The sequence below is a fragment of the Sinocyclocheilus grahami genome, unplaced genomic scaffold, assembly GCF_001515645.1.
Source record: "Sinocyclocheilus grahami isolate Dianchi unplaced genomic scaffold, SAMN03320097.WGS_v1.1 scaffold876.1, whole genome shotgun sequence".
Classification (NCBI taxonomy): Eukaryota; Metazoa; Chordata; class Actinopteri; order Cypriniformes; family Cyprinidae; genus Sinocyclocheilus; species Sinocyclocheilus grahami.
In genome coordinates this window covers 145,180-162,757 of record NW_015506055.1, presented here as the reverse complement: position 1 = coordinate 162,757, position 17,578 = coordinate 145,180, and the positions used below count along the sequence as shown (strand labels likewise).

The 17,578-nt window shown below is 38.6% G+C and overlaps 2 protein-coding genes across 9 annotated transcripts in view; both read left to right on the top strand.

Moving 5' to 3' along the window:
• Nucleotides 1–4,606: 4,606 nt before the first annotated feature.
• Nucleotides 4,607–10,755, top strand: skor1a (SKI family transcriptional corepressor 1a). Of its 8 annotated transcripts, XM_016248374.1 has the most exons (9): nt 4,607–4,840; nt 5,987–7,697; nt 8,334–8,424; nt 8,664–8,756; nt 8,887–8,955; nt 9,517–9,591; nt 9,691–9,765; nt 9,946–10,011; nt 10,344–10,755. In XM_016248374.1, the coding sequence occupies exons 2-9, from the start codon at nt 5,997–5,999 to the stop codon at nt 10,439–10,441; spliced, it is 2,268 nt and encodes a 755-aa protein (XP_016103860.1). In that variant the 5' UTR covers nt 4,607–4,840; nt 5,987–5,996; the 3' UTR covers nt 10,442–10,755. The 8 variants fall into 8 exon arrangements, with proteins under 8 accessions (XP_016103860.1, XP_016103861.1, XP_016103867.1 ...); XM_016248375.1 differs by lacking the exon at nt 4,607–4,840 and having other exon boundaries at nt 6,247–7,697; nt 10,347–10,755; XM_016248381.1 differs by lacking the exon at nt 4,607–4,840 and having other exon boundaries at nt 6,247–7,697; nt 9,702–9,765; nt 10,344–10,425.
• Nucleotides 10,756–12,871: 2,116 nt separating this feature from the next.
• The window catches only part of LOC107563476 (E3 SUMO-protein ligase PIAS1-like), a 66,465-nt gene continuing 61,758 nt past the window's right edge, over nt 12,872–17,578 (top strand). Inside the window, exon 1 of the mRNA XM_016248364.1 lies at nt 12,872–12,934. Within this exon, the coding sequence (XP_016103850.1) occupies nt 12,911–12,934 (24 nt within the window). The 5' untranslated portion in view covers nt 12,872–12,910. The remainder of the gene's footprint in view (nt 12,935–17,578) is intronic.

The following is a 17,578-nucleotide window of genomic DNA, read 5'->3' as shown; positions in this document are numbered from 1 at the left end:
TTTTTCAGGACAATCCGAACTAGATTTACATGATTTGTGAAGACAACATGTGGTGCTGGTGCTCATATAGCACACCTCTCTGGACCATTTGCAGGATCATTCAGGTCCAAAGCAAAAACATGCAATGAAGAAAATTCACCAATGCAAGACTGTATGGATTTAACCATGCAATCTTTGCGTAAATGTATTTACATGTAGCTGTCTGTATTCTAAGACCTGCTAAAGTTATTTATAAGATAAATAATTTAGTATATGGTATTATAAACCTACTTCCATCTTCAAAGACATTTATTCATTTAAGATTCTCCTCTGGATTAAGTTTAGGCTTATCCCTCAGATGATTAGCATTACATAGTTTACACTTTGTATGTTTGAAAGGATGGTATTTGATTACACATAATTCATTAGTGGTCATGGGATGCAGTTTTGGTCCAGTGTTTTCCGAGTGTTGGGGTCCGTACAGGATGACTACAATGGGGAGGACAGGAATCTGATACGGAGGTCGGAGTCACTCTCCTCTCCACATGAGTGCATATTGAACCGGATCACTGTTAGTGTTCACTTACACAGTCCAACCTTAATGTTTACAATAACACTGTGCATCGGATGTAACATTATCAATACAAAAAGCATAATGAATATCCATAAATAGTATAGTATAGATGGTGGCAAAAAAATACATTTTGTCAGCCCTTGTTTAAATAAAAAAAGGGAGTTCATTGTTTTTGACATACGGATCTTTAACTTGATAAATAGTCCTTGTCAATGGAAAAATAGCCAAACAATTCATTTTGGAAAAAAAAGTCATTTTGTCCCACGTTTGCATTTTAGGGTCAAACAACAGTCCAATCCAAAGGTCTCATTAGTGCATCATTCTAGGGACCCAGCAGCTAAAGGCCCTCAGTATTCCTCCTCCTTCAGCTGTTAGGGCCCATATACCGCTGCTCTAATGCGACCTTTCTCCTGCAGTCCAGTTTGATTAGCGCGGGGGCCGGACGAGCACCGAAAGACCTGTTCACAGCCATTAGCGAGATTCCTTTATCAATGTCTAGTAATTAAAATGTCACCACTTAATTTTCAAGCCATGGTGAACCTCTTGTAGCAATCTTTTCCTAATAAAAACAGTAATCGAAACGCTATTTTCACTCGAAACAAAAAGGTTGCGGCAGGCGACTGGGGGGTGTCAAGGCGACAGAGATCAATATGAGAGAAGCTGACTGATCTCGCGCTAAAGTGAAATTTATTGGGGTCGCGCTTTTATACTGCACGGATATAACGGTGACTGTAGAACACTGCTTTTCAGCTGATTCGTTTATTAAACCTCTCTTGCTGAATTAGTCTGCCTTTGATTTATGCGCCAATCCTCGCAATGACCTCCAGGACAGCATCTCGTATTTTTCGAAAACACACTGGTTTAAATCTAAAGTGTTTCCGTCGTTGTTGTTATCAACAATAGCATGAGCTTCTTAGTCAAATAAAGTCAAGTTAAGGAAAGAAAAAACGTGTTATTGCATTTTATACTCTCTTATTATTATGCTGTGGTTTAACTAAAATTGATGATTTGAATATTAACCCACTCCAATAGCCTAAATAAAAAAAAATAGAGAGTTGTCTGGTCTCTTGACCTTTGTCTTTAGTTCTCTAAAACGGCAACCAGAGGGCATCAGTTCAAACTGTCCTGTAAAGGTGTCCAGTCAGCAAATGATGGCATTAGCTTTTTTATTATTATTATTTAAAGTGCCTTAAATATATTTGTGCCTGACTCATTCCGATAATACTGACTACTATAATCAGGTTGGTCTATTTATTTAGTCTATTCTGTTGTACGAACCATTTGTCACTACTGACAGATTCAAAATAAAAGAAGTTGTGCGGTAATAAATACCGATGTTGGTAAGCATTAAACTAAATTGAAGTCATTTTATTGCAACTTCATGTGCGATACAACTAATTATATTTTAAGAACATGTTTTTAATCCCAATTTTATGCAGAAGAACATTTCACTGACAGATTCAAAATAAAAGAAGTTGTGCGGTAATAAATACCGATGTTGGTAAGCATTAAACTAAATTGAAGTCATTTTATTATAACTAATTATATTTTAAGAACATGTTTTTAATCCCAATTTTATGCAGAAGAACATTTACAGTGCACTATTTAATGAAGACGTTTTGTTTTCTCGATTCTTTCTTTCACACTCAGCAACTGGCCTATATAAAGTTTCTTTAATTAATTTACTCATGCATGTGTAATATAATAGCTTGTATATTAATGAGCCAATAATGGCATATGTCGTCCTGAAACACAATATTTATCGTATTGATTCAACCGTTATGTAAAAACAATCATTGATTATTTAATAGCATGTCAGAGAGGTTACTAAGCACATCAAGTTTAACACAAAACAACCTGGTCGGTAGTCAAATTAATAGCGATAAATATAGCCTATGCAACCATTAAATGACTTCAAATGCATTTTTGTTAGAATGATTTCAATATTTTGAGGTGGTACGTGAACGTGCACTGCTTACGCATTTTTACAAGGGATATTCGTCTCAAAGGCTTGACTAAACGATGGCAGGGTAGCTTGTTTAATGACGGCTGTTGTGTAGCTGTACCTGCTCGTGGGAGGATCCAGTCTTGTAGGACATGTGAGCCCCGGTCTCCCCGCAATAAACACTAACAATGCTGCTTTGAGTCCGAGCTCTAAATAATTAACAAGAAAGGAATAATTACAGAATAAAATTGTAATTATTGTTGGGCCAGAACGAAGCTTCTTGGTTGTGAAAGGAGACACGTCCAGGCAGATCTGGTTAAAGTTTCCCTTCCTATTAATATTGAATTAGGTTAAGCCGGTGGCCCCATGGTCACAGAGCATACTGAGCATCGCTTGACAGATTTTTTTACTTTCCCATTCCTTTTCAATGACGATATAAACTAACTATGCTTTATGCTTTTAAAATGTATTTATTTAGTTACTTATATTTTTGCTCTAACATTTTGGGAGAGTTTATAATAAAAACTCATCAATTTAGTCTAGCTACTTGTGTCAAATAGCCAATGACGCAGCATATCCATATGCCTAGATACATGTTCACTTAACGCAAAACACAGTTTAGCTTGAAGGCAGTTTTGATGTAATGGCTCTGCTAAGAAGAAGAATCCCTCTAAGGCATTTTTTGGACATTATTAACTAATTGATTCCGGGTAATTGTTAGCATTGTATAAAGCCTAATTAACTACCGTTTAATCAGGTCTGTTTTGACACCTCAGCGAATGACGGAAGGTCGCCTAATAAAATAGGCCTAGGCGGTTGCTGTAATAATTAAAAGGGATGGAAAAATGTAACAAAACCAATAGGTGAATATATCACTTGTTTAAAACAGACTCCAGTGATTTTTTTATCCAACGTCTGTCTTTTGTCAAACCCTCCTAAACGGGAGTCGGTGACTGGTGATGCCTGCACACATCGCCAAAACATTTCTGAGAGAATGATCATTTTCCACTGTCGTATTTCAGAGTGGACAGCACAACTTTGCCCGGTTCGATATTGATATCTTTACGTCAAGACTTAGTGGGGTTAACTGAAGGTCGTTGATCAGGGTTTAAATAGTTAATACGGCCATATAAGGTTGCACCACTTACCTCAGTCCATTGCTCTGATATAGCACTGTTTGTACACACTAGCCGCTCTCACTGGCTGCTGTGTTTAACAAATGTGCATCATTCACCGGGAGACATGTGACGTCAAATGCGACGACCACGAGCCAACGTGTATTAATGCAAATTCATAATGATAGCCTACACTCTTAAAAATAAAGGTGCTTCAAAAGGTTCTTCAAGCGATGCCATAGAAGAACCCTTTTTAGTTCCACAAAGAACCATTCAGTCAAAAGGAACCATCTTTTTATAATCCGAAGAACCTTCTTTCCTACCTTTTGTCAAACAGAAAGGTTCTTCAGATGTTAAAGGTTCTTTATGGAACCATTTAGGCAAAAAGGTTCTTCTATGGCATCGTGAAGCACCTTTATTTTTAAGAGTGTAGCCTATATTGTTTGGTTTCTGACGTGTCACTCAAACATAAACATTAAGTTCTAAAATTCATAGGAAACTTATTAATCCAAAACAATAAGACGCAGGTGTATCCTACATGATATCAGTGGGGGGAAATGACAAATCATCAACATTTACCGTTGTTCATTGTTCTTCATCTCTCTGTACAGCCTTTATTCATGCGCAATCGCACAAAACCGCTAAAACTGCACTTAATCTATCTATCTATCTATCTATCTATCTATCTATCTGTCTATCTGTCTATCTATCTATCTATCTATCTGTCTATCTATCTATCTATCTATCTGTCTATCTATCTATCTATCTATCTATCTATCTATCTATCTGTCTATCTGTCTATCTATCTATCTATCTATCTATCTATCTATCTATCTATCATTGGAAGCAGCTCAATTATAAACTGGCAGTGATCTTTGTTTTGGAGTAGTGGAAGCAAACGGTTAATACCAGAATCGGATTTGATCTCAGTGGGTGTGCCTTCTTATTCTTTTTGGCGTCCCCTCTCTTGAAGTAGATCGCGCAGAACCTATTAAGAAGAGGCACGAGCTCCGGGATTGCCATGTGGTTGGTCACTCGGCTCGCGCTCCCGTCACCACGCACGAGAGCTGAGTGGAATGGAAACTCTAAAGCTGTTTTGAGAGGAGAGACTCTATAAAACCTCGCAGTTCTCATCACGCACTACAGACGGACGTTTTGTCCTTGTTTTAGGCCTGTTCATTTGACGCAAACACACTCGCTCGCCTGACTTCGTTTCCTGATAAAAAGGTACGTTTCTTTTTATATTTACAAGTTGAACAAAATAATAACCAGCGTGTGTATTTCCTGAAATTAACGCGCTTATTACTGTCAAAATTATTTTAGAAGAAAAGCTAGCCTGTAGCCAGTGTTTAAAAATGTGCTGATCCTTTATTACGAAAGAGAATTTATTGCACCTAAATCACTTGATACAAAATAATATGACAAATCTGTTGAACAATTGTACATCGTAATTAGATGTAAGGATTACGGATACATCTAGCAAACGAATATATATGTGTAGGACTGAAATATAATATAGTATAATATAATATAGCTCCTTGCGCAATGTTTTAATTATAAATGATAAGACTTTTATTAACAGATCAAAGTCGAACAACACAGGCTGTGTAATTACACAGAAAGCGGCTTACTGCTTCTTTCCTTGATGCTAAGCTCATTGGAGTAGCTAAAAGATTCTTCCCTTCTGCCCCTTTGCGTATTAGAGCCGTAAGAGGCCTTTAAGTAAATCGCTCCGGATACTGAGCCGATTTGGAGACATTAAGCAATGATAGACTCTCAGGTCAGAGAGTGCGAGCTTATAAGGATAGCGTTAGAGCCGGCAATATTCTCAACATGAAAAGCGAGGTATTAATTGCAAATATTAATTAGCAGGCCTAAAGCAGTCATTTAAAATGTAAAGTGTTAACTAAAAATACTAACAGTATCGTCTGTAATGCAATGCTAAAATAATTATTCAAATGATTGTAAAAAAAAAAAGTCATTTTTAAATATCATTTCTTATCTTGCAAAAGTAATTCTATCGGAGATGAAACAAAATAAAAAACGTGACAGACAAAATTGTAGACAGGAAGGATAATTTTTAAAAACGGAATATAGCTGCCACATACTGCCTTTTTTTTCATTTGGCCTTTTTATTGAGATAGCCTACTGTTGTAGACCTATACTATAAAAACTACAGTAAATAATATTAAAATGATAATAAAAACCAAAATAATAGTAATACTTATTATGATAAAAATGTGTTTATATTAGGACAACGCTTAAGGCTACAGAAAGCACACATTAATAATTCTAGATCATCTCTCAAAAGTTGCATAAAAAACAGTTCTTGAATTGAATTGTAATGTTACATTTCTGACTCGTTCTTCACAGACTTCCAGGAATGGAGTCGATACCCAGTCAGCTTTCTACGGGACGAGATGTTTGCTCTTCCCCCAACTCAAAGCAAGAACTGCAGCCTTACTCTAGCAGCAGCTCGCTGAAGCCAAATCAAGTGAGTGAGACTGTGCTGTACGGAGTGCCCATCGTCTCTTTGGTCATCGACGGCCAGGAGAGGCTGTGTCTGGCGCAGATTTCCAACACTTTATTGAAGCACTACAGCTACAACGAAATCCACAACAGACGCGTGGCGCTTGGAATCACGTGTGTCCAGTGCACACCGGTGCAGCTGGAGATCCTGAGGCGCGCAGGGGCAATGCCCATCTCCTCGCGCCGCTGCGGCATGATCACAAAGCGCGAGGCCGAGCGCCTCTGCAAATCCTTCCTCGGGGCTCACAACCCTCCCAAATTACCCGAGAATTTTGCATTCGATGTTTCCCACGAGTGCTCCTGGGGCAGCCGAGGAAGCTTCATACCTGCGAGGTACAACAGCTCCAGGGCGAAATGCATCAAGTGCACCTACTGCAATATGTATTTTTCACCCAACAAATTTATATTTCACTCGCACCGCACACCTGAGTCGAAATACACCCAGCCGGACGCGGCCAATTTTAATTCATGGAGACGCCATCTAAAACTCACCGACAAAAGCTTGTCTGATGACATTTGTCACGCGTGGGAGGACGTCAAGGCCATGTTTAACGGCGGGAACCGGAAACGTGCATTGCCAGGGAATGGCTCAGAAATGTCCTCCCCGCTCAAACCGCAGGCCTCCGGAAACATCACGCAGACCGCTTCCCCTGATATTCCTCACAAAACTTTGCGCTGCGACGACGACCGTGGGAACCTCAACCTAACCAGCAGCGTGCGTAACTACCCGGTCATCCCTGTGCCTAGTAAGAGTTTCGGCATGCTACAGAAGATCCCGCCACCCATCTTTCCGCATCCGTATAGCTTCCCAGCATTTGGACTGTGTCAAAAGAAGGATGATGGAGTTGGTGAGCAGAACAGGACCAATGTACCTGCTGTGTTTTGGCCCGGTGCGAAGGACGGTATCTATCCATCGTTCCCCATGTTCTGGCCTACCGCGGGCAGCCTGCCGCTCTCATCCTATCAACCAGCACAACTAAAATCACACACGGAGCTCCTGGGTGGCCGGCAAACCGAAACAGACATGTCAGAAAGTGAGCGGGGAGGAAACACACCTAGAGACAGTCTGTTCGACAGCGAGCGCTGCTCCAGTTCGCAGTCCCTCAGGAACGACGAGGACAAATCTGGGGACGAGGCCAGGTCAAGTGAGGGTCAACCCCGCACCCCCAGAAAGCTGAGCTATATTTCTGCGTTCAGACCCGTCGTTAAAGACGCAGAGAGCATAGCTAAGCTCTACGGGAACAGGGACGCGTACAGCGGTGCTCATCCTGGCCATTTGTCGCCAGACTTTGTGAGTGAGAGCTCCAGCTACAGATCAGCCTCTCCGTGTGTGGACAGCGGGGAAGAACCGGATGTCGACGTGGAGACTCACAGAATTCCGGAGGACGAGGAGTCTATACAACTTTCCGTGGATGACCGACAAAGTCCCGTGAGGGAAAACAGTCCAACTCCGCAGCCGGACGATGACCACATAGCCACTTTTAGTGCCGGGAGCTCCCCCGATCAGAAGCAGAACAAGCAGGTGGCAAAGAAAAGTGATGCCATTGCTTACGAAGTGAGTCACACAAACTGCCATATTCAGTGGCACTGAAACCACTTGAATCTATATCCAGTATTAAAACGTCCAATAAATAGCTCCCTCTTAGTGTCAAATTATTTTGAATCAACAAAATGGCAGACTGGATTCAAACAGTCATTGTTCAGAATAGCACTTGTCTGATGCAGCAGTCTTTCAACTCTAATAGCAAGTAATGACGCATAATTGAGCCTATGGACTCTACATTCATAGTTTTCTATTTGTGAACAATTTGCAATTTATGTTGTTATGGATACAGATCGTTTATATTCTATTTATTAACGTAGAACGATCTAAATAAAAGAACCCAGCGGCGCGTAATTATACTAAATGAAATGTTTAGAATGACCGGTCATTTCTGTCGTCGCCCGCGGCTATTGGTGCGTTGGTGTAAGGGCTCCCCGGTGGATACCGCGCAAATTATTCCTTTGTCAGTCCATCTGACCGAATTTACCTTGTAATACGAGTAATTTGGCTTGATGTTGCCAAATATTCGTAGATCATTAGAAGTGTATAAACGCAGTCTGTTGTCTGAAGCATGGTTGCGTAAGAAAAGAAGAAATGATGCATGATTGGGGTTGTATTTATTTTTTAAATGCTTGGTTCATTTTGCAGGTGTACTCGCATGAAAAGGAGGGAGCATCTCTTCAGAGCACACTGCCCTGTTCGGCCTCTAAACCTCCTCGCTGCGCACCCGAAACAAACGGTAAGACAATTTCACAAACTAACATTTAAATGAGTGAATTTGGGTAAATTAGGAAAACATTTTTGCTATTGAGATGACTGGGAAAAAATGTCCCCCAATTTACAATTCATTAGTAGCCTATTATATAGCGTATACTCTAGAATTTGAACAACTTTCATTTCGTCGATTTTAGAAGAAATGATAGGATTTAACTATTTACTCTGAATACGTGGCCTGCTAACAAGACTATTTTCCTTTAGATTCACACATTTCAAACAACAGCCCTACTGACGACGAATGTGAATCACAAAAATCCTGCTCGGATCATATTAGTGTTAGCAAAGAGAACCCAAGTGAGTAGCAATAAAAAATATGTCCTGTTCTTGTGTGTGTGTGTGTGTGTTAAAACAACATTATATATTTATACGAAATAAATCATCTTTAAAATTCAGTGTGATAATATATTTCTATATTTTGTGGCAGGCGACGCTACATTGAGAAATACTGGTAACAGATTTCATTTCGAGAAAGACATCGAGAATATGGCGAAAGGTAAATATTTGGATATTTTATTGACAATTTTCAGCAGTGTTATTCCATTGTTAGCTAAGCAAATGTGTTTATGCACAAGATAACGTGACAAATTACAAACAGAGGCAGTCAATTGGCTTTTATGATTGTTTAAAACAGACAAGGCGATGTCTATTTTTAAGGCAAGTAGCTCTTTGTGTGCAGTGTTTCTCCATTTTACACGCATTATGAATTTAAAAACGCGTGTGATCGCTACACAATTGTGTATAACTGAGAATTGTCCTTGAACTGCAGACGATCCACATTGCCAGGCTCGTTTTCCACACACCCCTCAGGCAACTGTCCTAATTATTTTGCAATGTCATGCTTGAGAACACGGGGACCGTGTGTTTAGCCTTAGTAACCTAAATAGCGCTATTAGACAAGAAAACCAAACAGAGAGTGAAAATACATGTTAAAAAAAAATCTGATTTACTTGCTGCTGGATAATTTTCTCTAAAAGACTGTAGCTTACTCAAAAGCTATTGGGATATGTGTGGTGATTAAAAGTCACAGTGATATGATAAATTATGTTTTCCACAGAGGAGCTCCAAAAGCAGCTCTTGGAGCAAGTGGAGCTAAGAAAAAAACTGGAACGGGAATTTCAAAGTTTGAAAGGTAATTAAGAGATGGATATATTCACACCATGATTTCATTTGCTATATAATTTCTTCTATTTATAACTTAAGTTAATATAATACGTGTTGACTCTAACAGATAATTTTCAGGATCAAATGAAGAGGGAACTGTCTTATCGAGAGGAGATGGTCCAGCAGCTGCAGATTGTACGAGGTAATACATATTTTGCACTAGTGAAAAGAAAAAAGGAAAGCTTAGAAAAAGTAACACTTGCATACTTTCAGATAGACAGAATCATTCAAGAAAATATTAGGTGACAGGGATTCTAAAAACATTTAATGTTTGTGACCCACCCCAAATGATTTATGAATTTTTTCTTTTTATTTTATTTAGACACATTGTGCAACGAGTTGGATCAGGAGAGAAAGGCTCGTTATGCAATTCAACAGAAGCTTAAAGGTATACACTGTCAACCATAAACTTTTTGTAACCTTTGTTACATTATTCTAAAAGAATTACAAAAGAAATATGCAAGTGCTACTTTTTTAAACAAATGAATGTACTTAAAAAGCATTAAAACATCAAAATGTGCATTTGACTAACTGTAAAGTAGTGATGATTAGAAAGGAGTTTGATCTAATCTTCATTCATTGGACATACAGTATGGTGTATCATTGTGTGTCACTGTGACATTTGGAGAAAGTCGCATGATTCGGTAAAGAATTCTATAGGTTTAGCTGTAGATTTCCCTTGTGCTGCGATTCATGGAACTAAATCGACCTTCTCCCTAGAAGCTCACGACGCTCTTCACCATTTCTCCTGCAAAATGCTCACTCCACGCCACTGCACAGGGACCTGCACATTCAAGCCACCCCTCTTACCACCTTAACTTAAAGCTGCATCCCAGGATCCCAGAGACATCTGTAAACCTCCCCTAAAGGAATTCTCCACTTACACTCTGTTTGAGAGGTTCAAGTTACGCACACCGAACACTGAGGCCTGAGGACTGCTGAATCACTATCCATCCCAAGTAGGCTATTCACTGGCATTTGAACATTCCTCTGTGGATGAAAGTGTCTAGGATTACTTTATGAAAACAGTCAAACAAGCCAGAGGATGACAAGAAACATTCTAATAATTATGCTGTTACTTGTGTAAATAGTTAGATTTTTTTTTAATCAATACAAATACATAATATGTGGCAATGTGCAATGAACTGTATAATGTGAAATTTCATAAACTGGAATTGTTGATTATTATTCCTATTATTTATTTATGTGTTTTTACATGTAATTGTTTTTCTCTAAATGAATTCTGAACTGATGTGCTATCCCAAATTAATTGTGTATCATCAATTTTAAGCACTTTAAATAAGTAACATTTCAGACCTATCTATTCAAAATTAATCAACCCAAAAATGATTGAAAATCAGCTGTACTTCATATTAATGTACAACAAACACAAGTTTGAACAAGCACTTATCCCACCCATATTTTCCAAATAAACAATTGAGAATACCACAAAAGTTGTTATTCCACATGAAAGTGCTCAAACTAAATGTCATAAGACCTCTGGAGTGTTTCTCTCTCTCTCTCTCTTTTTTCAAAAATAATATTATCTCTTGTCTCGTTCTTCAATAAAAGTTCAATTAAAGCCACAAGTATTGACTCATAAATTCAAAATATCTCCTTCACACAATGTTTCGAACATACCTTGGTTAGGCTACTTTTTAATGATCACAGATTAAATGTCTATTTTTAAGACACGAATTCTAAATCCAGAAACTGTACTGGAAAAACATTTGCGTGATAATAATAACGCCCGGATCGTTATCTTGCTGTAGGCTATCCTACAGACAAATAGCCTAAATATATAGCCTAAATTAAACAGTAATGTTTAAAAACGTTTTCTCATCAAAATGTATTGACCACTTTCCCAACATTCCAGCTTGTCAAGAAATAGGTCTAGCCTATATTTCTGCAAACACTGAAAACGTGTTCAGTAGCGTTTTTTTAAACCATTATAAACGCACTAACCCAAAAATGAGTCTCAGCGTCTATTACTGTTGTAAACACTACCATCTAGTGGCAAAAACAGACATTGCACATCGCCGATGTGCTTATTCAGCGATAAATGTTCTATAATTGCGAACAGTGTATTCAGTGGTCAGTGTTTGATTACACACTTATTTAGACCAAGTCTGGCATGTGCACCCACTCAATGTCTGGCAGGGGGCATGAAAAATACAAAAAGCAAAATACAGTACAGAAATATTTTGTAACTAGTGATAATTTTACCATTGTCATTTATAATTATGAATAGGCCTAAATAAAATAACGTATAAAAACAGACATTGCACATCGCCGATGTGCTTATTCAGCGATAAATGTTCTATAATTGCGAACAGTGTATTCAGTGGTCAGTGTTTGATTACACACTTATTTAGACCAAGTCTGGCATGTGCACCCACTCAATGCCTGGCAGGGGGCATGAAAAATACAAAAAGCAAAATACAGTACAAAAATATTTTGTAACTAGTGATAATTTTACCATTGTCATTTATAATTATGAATAGGCCTAAATAAAATAACGTATTTTGTGTGGTCTGTTAAAAAGTTATTTATTAATATATACGTTTTTTTTCACATTACACACTTTATTTAGTTAAAACCGCTTAAAACTATGACCTTTTGCGCTCATTTATTTATTTATTCATTCATTTGACCTGGAAAACCAACTTGTGCATGCTCTGGATTTATTTATGTTTACATCTCTGTATGAGATTCTGTAAATTCAGTAACATTAAAAATGATCTTCTCCTCGATGTTTTAGCGGCAAGATTTTCTATCAAATCCAGGTACTTTGGATACTACAGCAGTTTTGCTCCTCGGTGTTGGTCGAAAGTGGATAGAATGTAGCTACTTTAGTTTATCTGGATAAAAAGAAAAATTGTAGACGAGCGTCTAACAAAGCCGAGGCAGTTAGACTGAATACTTTTAGTTAATTCTGACCAAAAACAACATTATTTTAATAGATTTGAAACCCATTGTCATACTAAATTGAATGAATGGACCTTTGGGAGCTTTAAAATCCTCAGACGCGCTAAAACCATCGACTGTATACAAGCCCTAAAACAGGCTTAGCCTTCCTATCCATGAGTCTCTAGCGACGTCCCTGTTTTTGGGGCAGTAACCATATTCACTTTTCCAAAACATACAGGCTTTCCTCTCAAAGACGCAGAGCCACATCTCGGACACTACTGTTTGAAAACCGTGTGAACGGTCGGTTACGCCGGCAACGAGCTGCGCGTGCACACCACGTGACCCGGCAGCGTCACGCCTGCGCTAGCAGTCACAAGATGGCGGAGAGTGCGGAACTAAAGGTAAAACGCTGCGCTCAATTTCCAGTCGGATAGTGTGCAGGGAGATCTTATTGTACCGTTAGAAGTACGCGTACTACTTACCTGCTGTATTAAGAGGCCGTTATAATGCCTTTAACCTCTGTTCTCGTGGCTAAAGTTGCACGAGAGATGATTTTGCAGTGGAGGTGTTGTAGAAAGCTTCCAGCGTGTTATTGTTGATGTAGAGGGAGCTGTCTGACCACCGCTCTCCTCAGGGGAATTACTAACTTTAACTCTTTCTCCCTGTAAACTCACGTTAAGAGTGTCTGCTGAAAATCAGTCTCAGACTCGGGCTGTTTTGAAATATGCTGTTAGGAGTCCGTATGTGTGTGTTTGGATGGTTTGTGTGTGATGTAGTCGCCGTACTTGTGGATTTGCTAGAAAGCTCCATCGCTTCGCGGTCAGGGCGCGAGCGCTGTTGACGAGCTGTCAATCAAGTGAGAGGAAGCGCACGAGCAGATAGCAGCTGATTGTTGCAGCTGATCTCCAAACTTCCGTCAGATGTCTTCACTTAGATACCGACGGAACATTTAAGTTCACCAGCCGTAAGCTTCGATACCAATGGGCATCCTTCTGTTCATAAAAAGATGAAAAAGCTTTTCTTAAAAAAATATAAAATAGTAATACAATATTGTAAAAATTAAAAAAGTGTTAGTTCACTAAAAGTGTCAAGACTTATGTTAAAAGGAAGAATGCACCAGTCACCATTTGCTTATTGTATGAGGGGAAAAAACTATGAAAGTGAACGGTGACTGAGGCTATCATGCTGCATCTTTTGTGTTTCACAAAAAAAGTAAGTCATACAGTTTTGGAGCAATATTCATTTTTTGTGTAAACTAACCCTTTAAGTTTAACGTAGCGTGTTAATAACAGGTGTTGGATGACTGTGATGTTCTGATGTTGTTGAATTTCAGTTAATAGGGTCTGTGAGCTGAGCTCATAACTGTATAAGAATGGAAAATACTGATCCACATCATGCTTAAGCAGTATTTTTTTTTTCAAGCTGTGCATGTCCGATAAGGCTTCTTTTTATTTTTTTTGTGTCTATGGAATTTGAAAGCCTCTGTGTCATGATAGAGAGCTGCCAGCAGGAATGAAAGAAGTTCATACCGGTTTAAATGTCTCCGCTTTTTTGATTTGTGTGATGCTCTCTTATTTATTCTCATGCAAAGTTTCTTGTTGTATATTGCTTTCCATAAAATGTAGTCCTTTGTTCTTCTTTTGCTTTTATTACTCATGTCTTACGTACAGACATATTGTTTGCCCTTGATCTGTGTCTTTGGCAGGTCCACCAGTGCAGAAAGAAAAGCCATTATTAGATTTGGCGTCTAACCTGATATTTTACACCACCTCTTTTCACTTTGCTTGCAGAAATATTTAATAGTTACGTTAAAGGCAGTAATCAGCAACTGTACAAAATGTTACTTTGGCTTGGAATAACAGTGAGATTGGCAGAAGGTGTGGGTAGGGTGGATAAGAGAGATAGACTTGCCCACATGTTGCTTACTGGACTGATATGCATCAGTTCAAGGGCTCAGGGGCTTGTGATGTGAAGACTCATGTGTTCTTGGTAAACACAATGGACTCGCAATGCATGTCGACTACTTGCGTATTTTCACTGGAATCTCAGTGCTACGTGAGCTTCAGGTATAATATTCTTCCATAGCAAACTCTTTCTGCCATATTTCTATAATATTATTAGATACTGACTATACAACAATAAACTAGAAACAAACCCTGCTAATGTATTTTATCATTTGTCAGCAATGACGCAGCTCAACTTTGTACTGCAAAGCCAATTTATATAAATATATCCATAACAGCATCCAAAAAAAATATTAGGACAATTTTTTTTGAAGGAGGCCCCTGTACTGATGAAAGGCTAGAAACACATCTGATTAAAACATACAGTTTAGTAATGAGTTCCAGAATCTTCAGATTCCTTAAGCTTAAAGGCGAATCATCAATATTGCTTTGTCCTGTTGTGGAACTCTTCCTCAAGATTGATTTTGTGCTTAAGTTTCTCACAATTTCCATACACTGCGCTGCACTGAGACTAAATGTGGAAGTAATACGCTAGGCTGTATCCAGGAGTATGAATTCAGCAGATCACTGTTGTTGTTGTTGTTGTTTTTTTAAAGAAATTTTAATTACAACAAAATCTGAATTTTATTAATTCCAGAAGGGAAATGTAATTAATGGATCAGATTACTTATTTATTATTACACCTCTTATTTATTTATACTTCTTTACATTTTCAGTTGCAGTGATACCCAGAGGAGCATGGATATTTGTCTTGTCATATATTCATATCTGATGTTGATTTATATAATGGTGATTAGGTAAGAGATTATGCTTTTTTTGAAGCATGCATGAGAGATTTATATTGTCCTGTTGCTTACCTGCAGGAAATATCAGTGTAGGTCCAGATGTGTTATTGTGGGGTTGTTGCTTTATGTCAGCACAAAGAAAAAAATTATTTGAGTGTACACGCATTCCTCGTTTCATTATTTTATGCATTTGATGAGATCTATTTAGACACGCACATGCTTATACTGATGTGCTCATTCCCTCTCTCAGGCTTTAGCCAGCTATCTCTGGCCACACAAATAGCCTCCATTAACTGAGAGGTGATTAAGGTGGGGATTGTGGTTGTGTGTGTGTGTGTGTGTGTGTGTTTTATATCTCCCTTCAGCAGATGTTCTCTTACCTGGCTCTAGCTCCTGTACCAATTTCCTGGGGGTTTAGCTCACACTGCACGTTCTCTCACACAATGCAGCACATAACCAAATACTAGAATAGAGGAATTTCTTCCAGAACGTTGTGAAATCATCCTACTGATCTGGGGTCATTTGCTGCTATTATGGCTTATAAATATGTGTAGTCGGCTCAGCACTCATGCTCGGTTTGGACAAGGACTGCAATCTTAATCATCTATTAAAGTCTCCTCTCGGCATACTTCGCACTACATCACAGCATTATAGATGAATGAGGTTTAGATTTAAAACACAAAGAGCTCCACATGGTCAACAAATTAGATTTTATGTTTTGAAAGCTGCCAAGAGACAGTGATGCACATCCAGGCTGACTGAAGAAAGAGGAGAAGCTCTCGTCCTCTCGCTCTCGTGATTTGTTTGTAATTGAGGGTATTGTAGGCTCTGTTTTTTTTATATTTAATCAAAAAGCCATAACTCGATATTTCTATGCGAAAGACAGGCTTTTTTGGTGAAATATGTCGGACTTCTCCGAACATTTAGTCAGTTTAAATCCCATCCCTCCACAACTGACTGCAAGCTCATATTCATTTTTTAATTCAACGGCCACATCTCAAAATCCAATCAACAACTGATTCATAGAACCAAGTCCCGACTCTTTTTTTTTTTTTTTTTTTTTTCTCCCCTCTTCTGATGATTTGTTACACTCAGATTTATATTACAATATAAGATCTCTTGCTCATCATGACTTTAAGGCATGTGTACGTCCACGCTAATCACATAATAAATCTTAAAGTGCGCTTATTTATTCCACTCCACTTTCTCTTCCAGGAAATAAGGCTCAAGTGTGCTTTGGTCTCTGGTTTGCTAGTGTTTTGGATTCATGTTATGCTCTGAAGTCTGGTCTGAATTTTAAAATTGTGTTTCCTGCAGAAAGTCCTCTGTAGTCTGGCTATGTCCAGGCATTAGAACATAAAGAGATGGGACACCTTAAGATCTGAATGTCTTGGACTCTGTAGGAAGAAAAGTTGTTGTTTGAGATCAAGTTTGAGTGTGATAGAGCCAACTGTTTATGAAGAGATTACACACTGACGCACATGCTTGCATCAGGAAAAGTTTTTTTCTGGAATGTATTAGTGATTAGTGCCTTTGCACCTGCTTCATCAACACATATGCGAAAGAATGCCAGGTGGGCTCAGAAAGCTGTTGTGTCCTTGGTTTTACATGTTTGCCTGTTTTTGAGCTTGCAAATGGTAAGTGATTAACGGCAAGCCTCCTCTCTGGCAAATGTTCAAGGCCACCTACTCCATTCTCCTGTTAAAAACAAATGATTTGGAAGTGTTTAAAACAAAACTGATGACTGATTATTTGACTTGGCAAAATTTTGATGCTTGTCGATAATAGTGTTCGCTTGACCTATTAAAGTCGGCATGAAATCAAAATTGACTTTATTTACTTTACTAGCGCACATTGCTAGTCTTGATGTAAACAATTAATCCGTGCAAATTAATCAGCTGAAAAAAATAGTTTGTCTTGGTAATCTTTAATCAAAACCTGATCATTTGCTTCTGCTCTGGAATGGCTTCTCTGAATCCTTCTCTGATGACGTCAGTTTGATGGCTTGGGCAGAATATCCTTTAAACACACCCCTCCAACCGTTAGTTTGATATGAGTGAGAGACAGAGAGGAGGAGAGCCAAAATAAAACCATGCCCTCCATTCAATATTCCGTTTCAGATGGAAATACGTCACTACACTGAAATAAAGTCGGCAGCAACTTCCGGTTCACGCGGACTTTAACAGTAGTGTTAGGCTAGTTCACCTTTTTATCAGTTTCTACTAGGGATGTAATGATATCAAAATCTCACGATATGATAATATCTCGGTAGTCCACGGTACAATATTTATTGCGA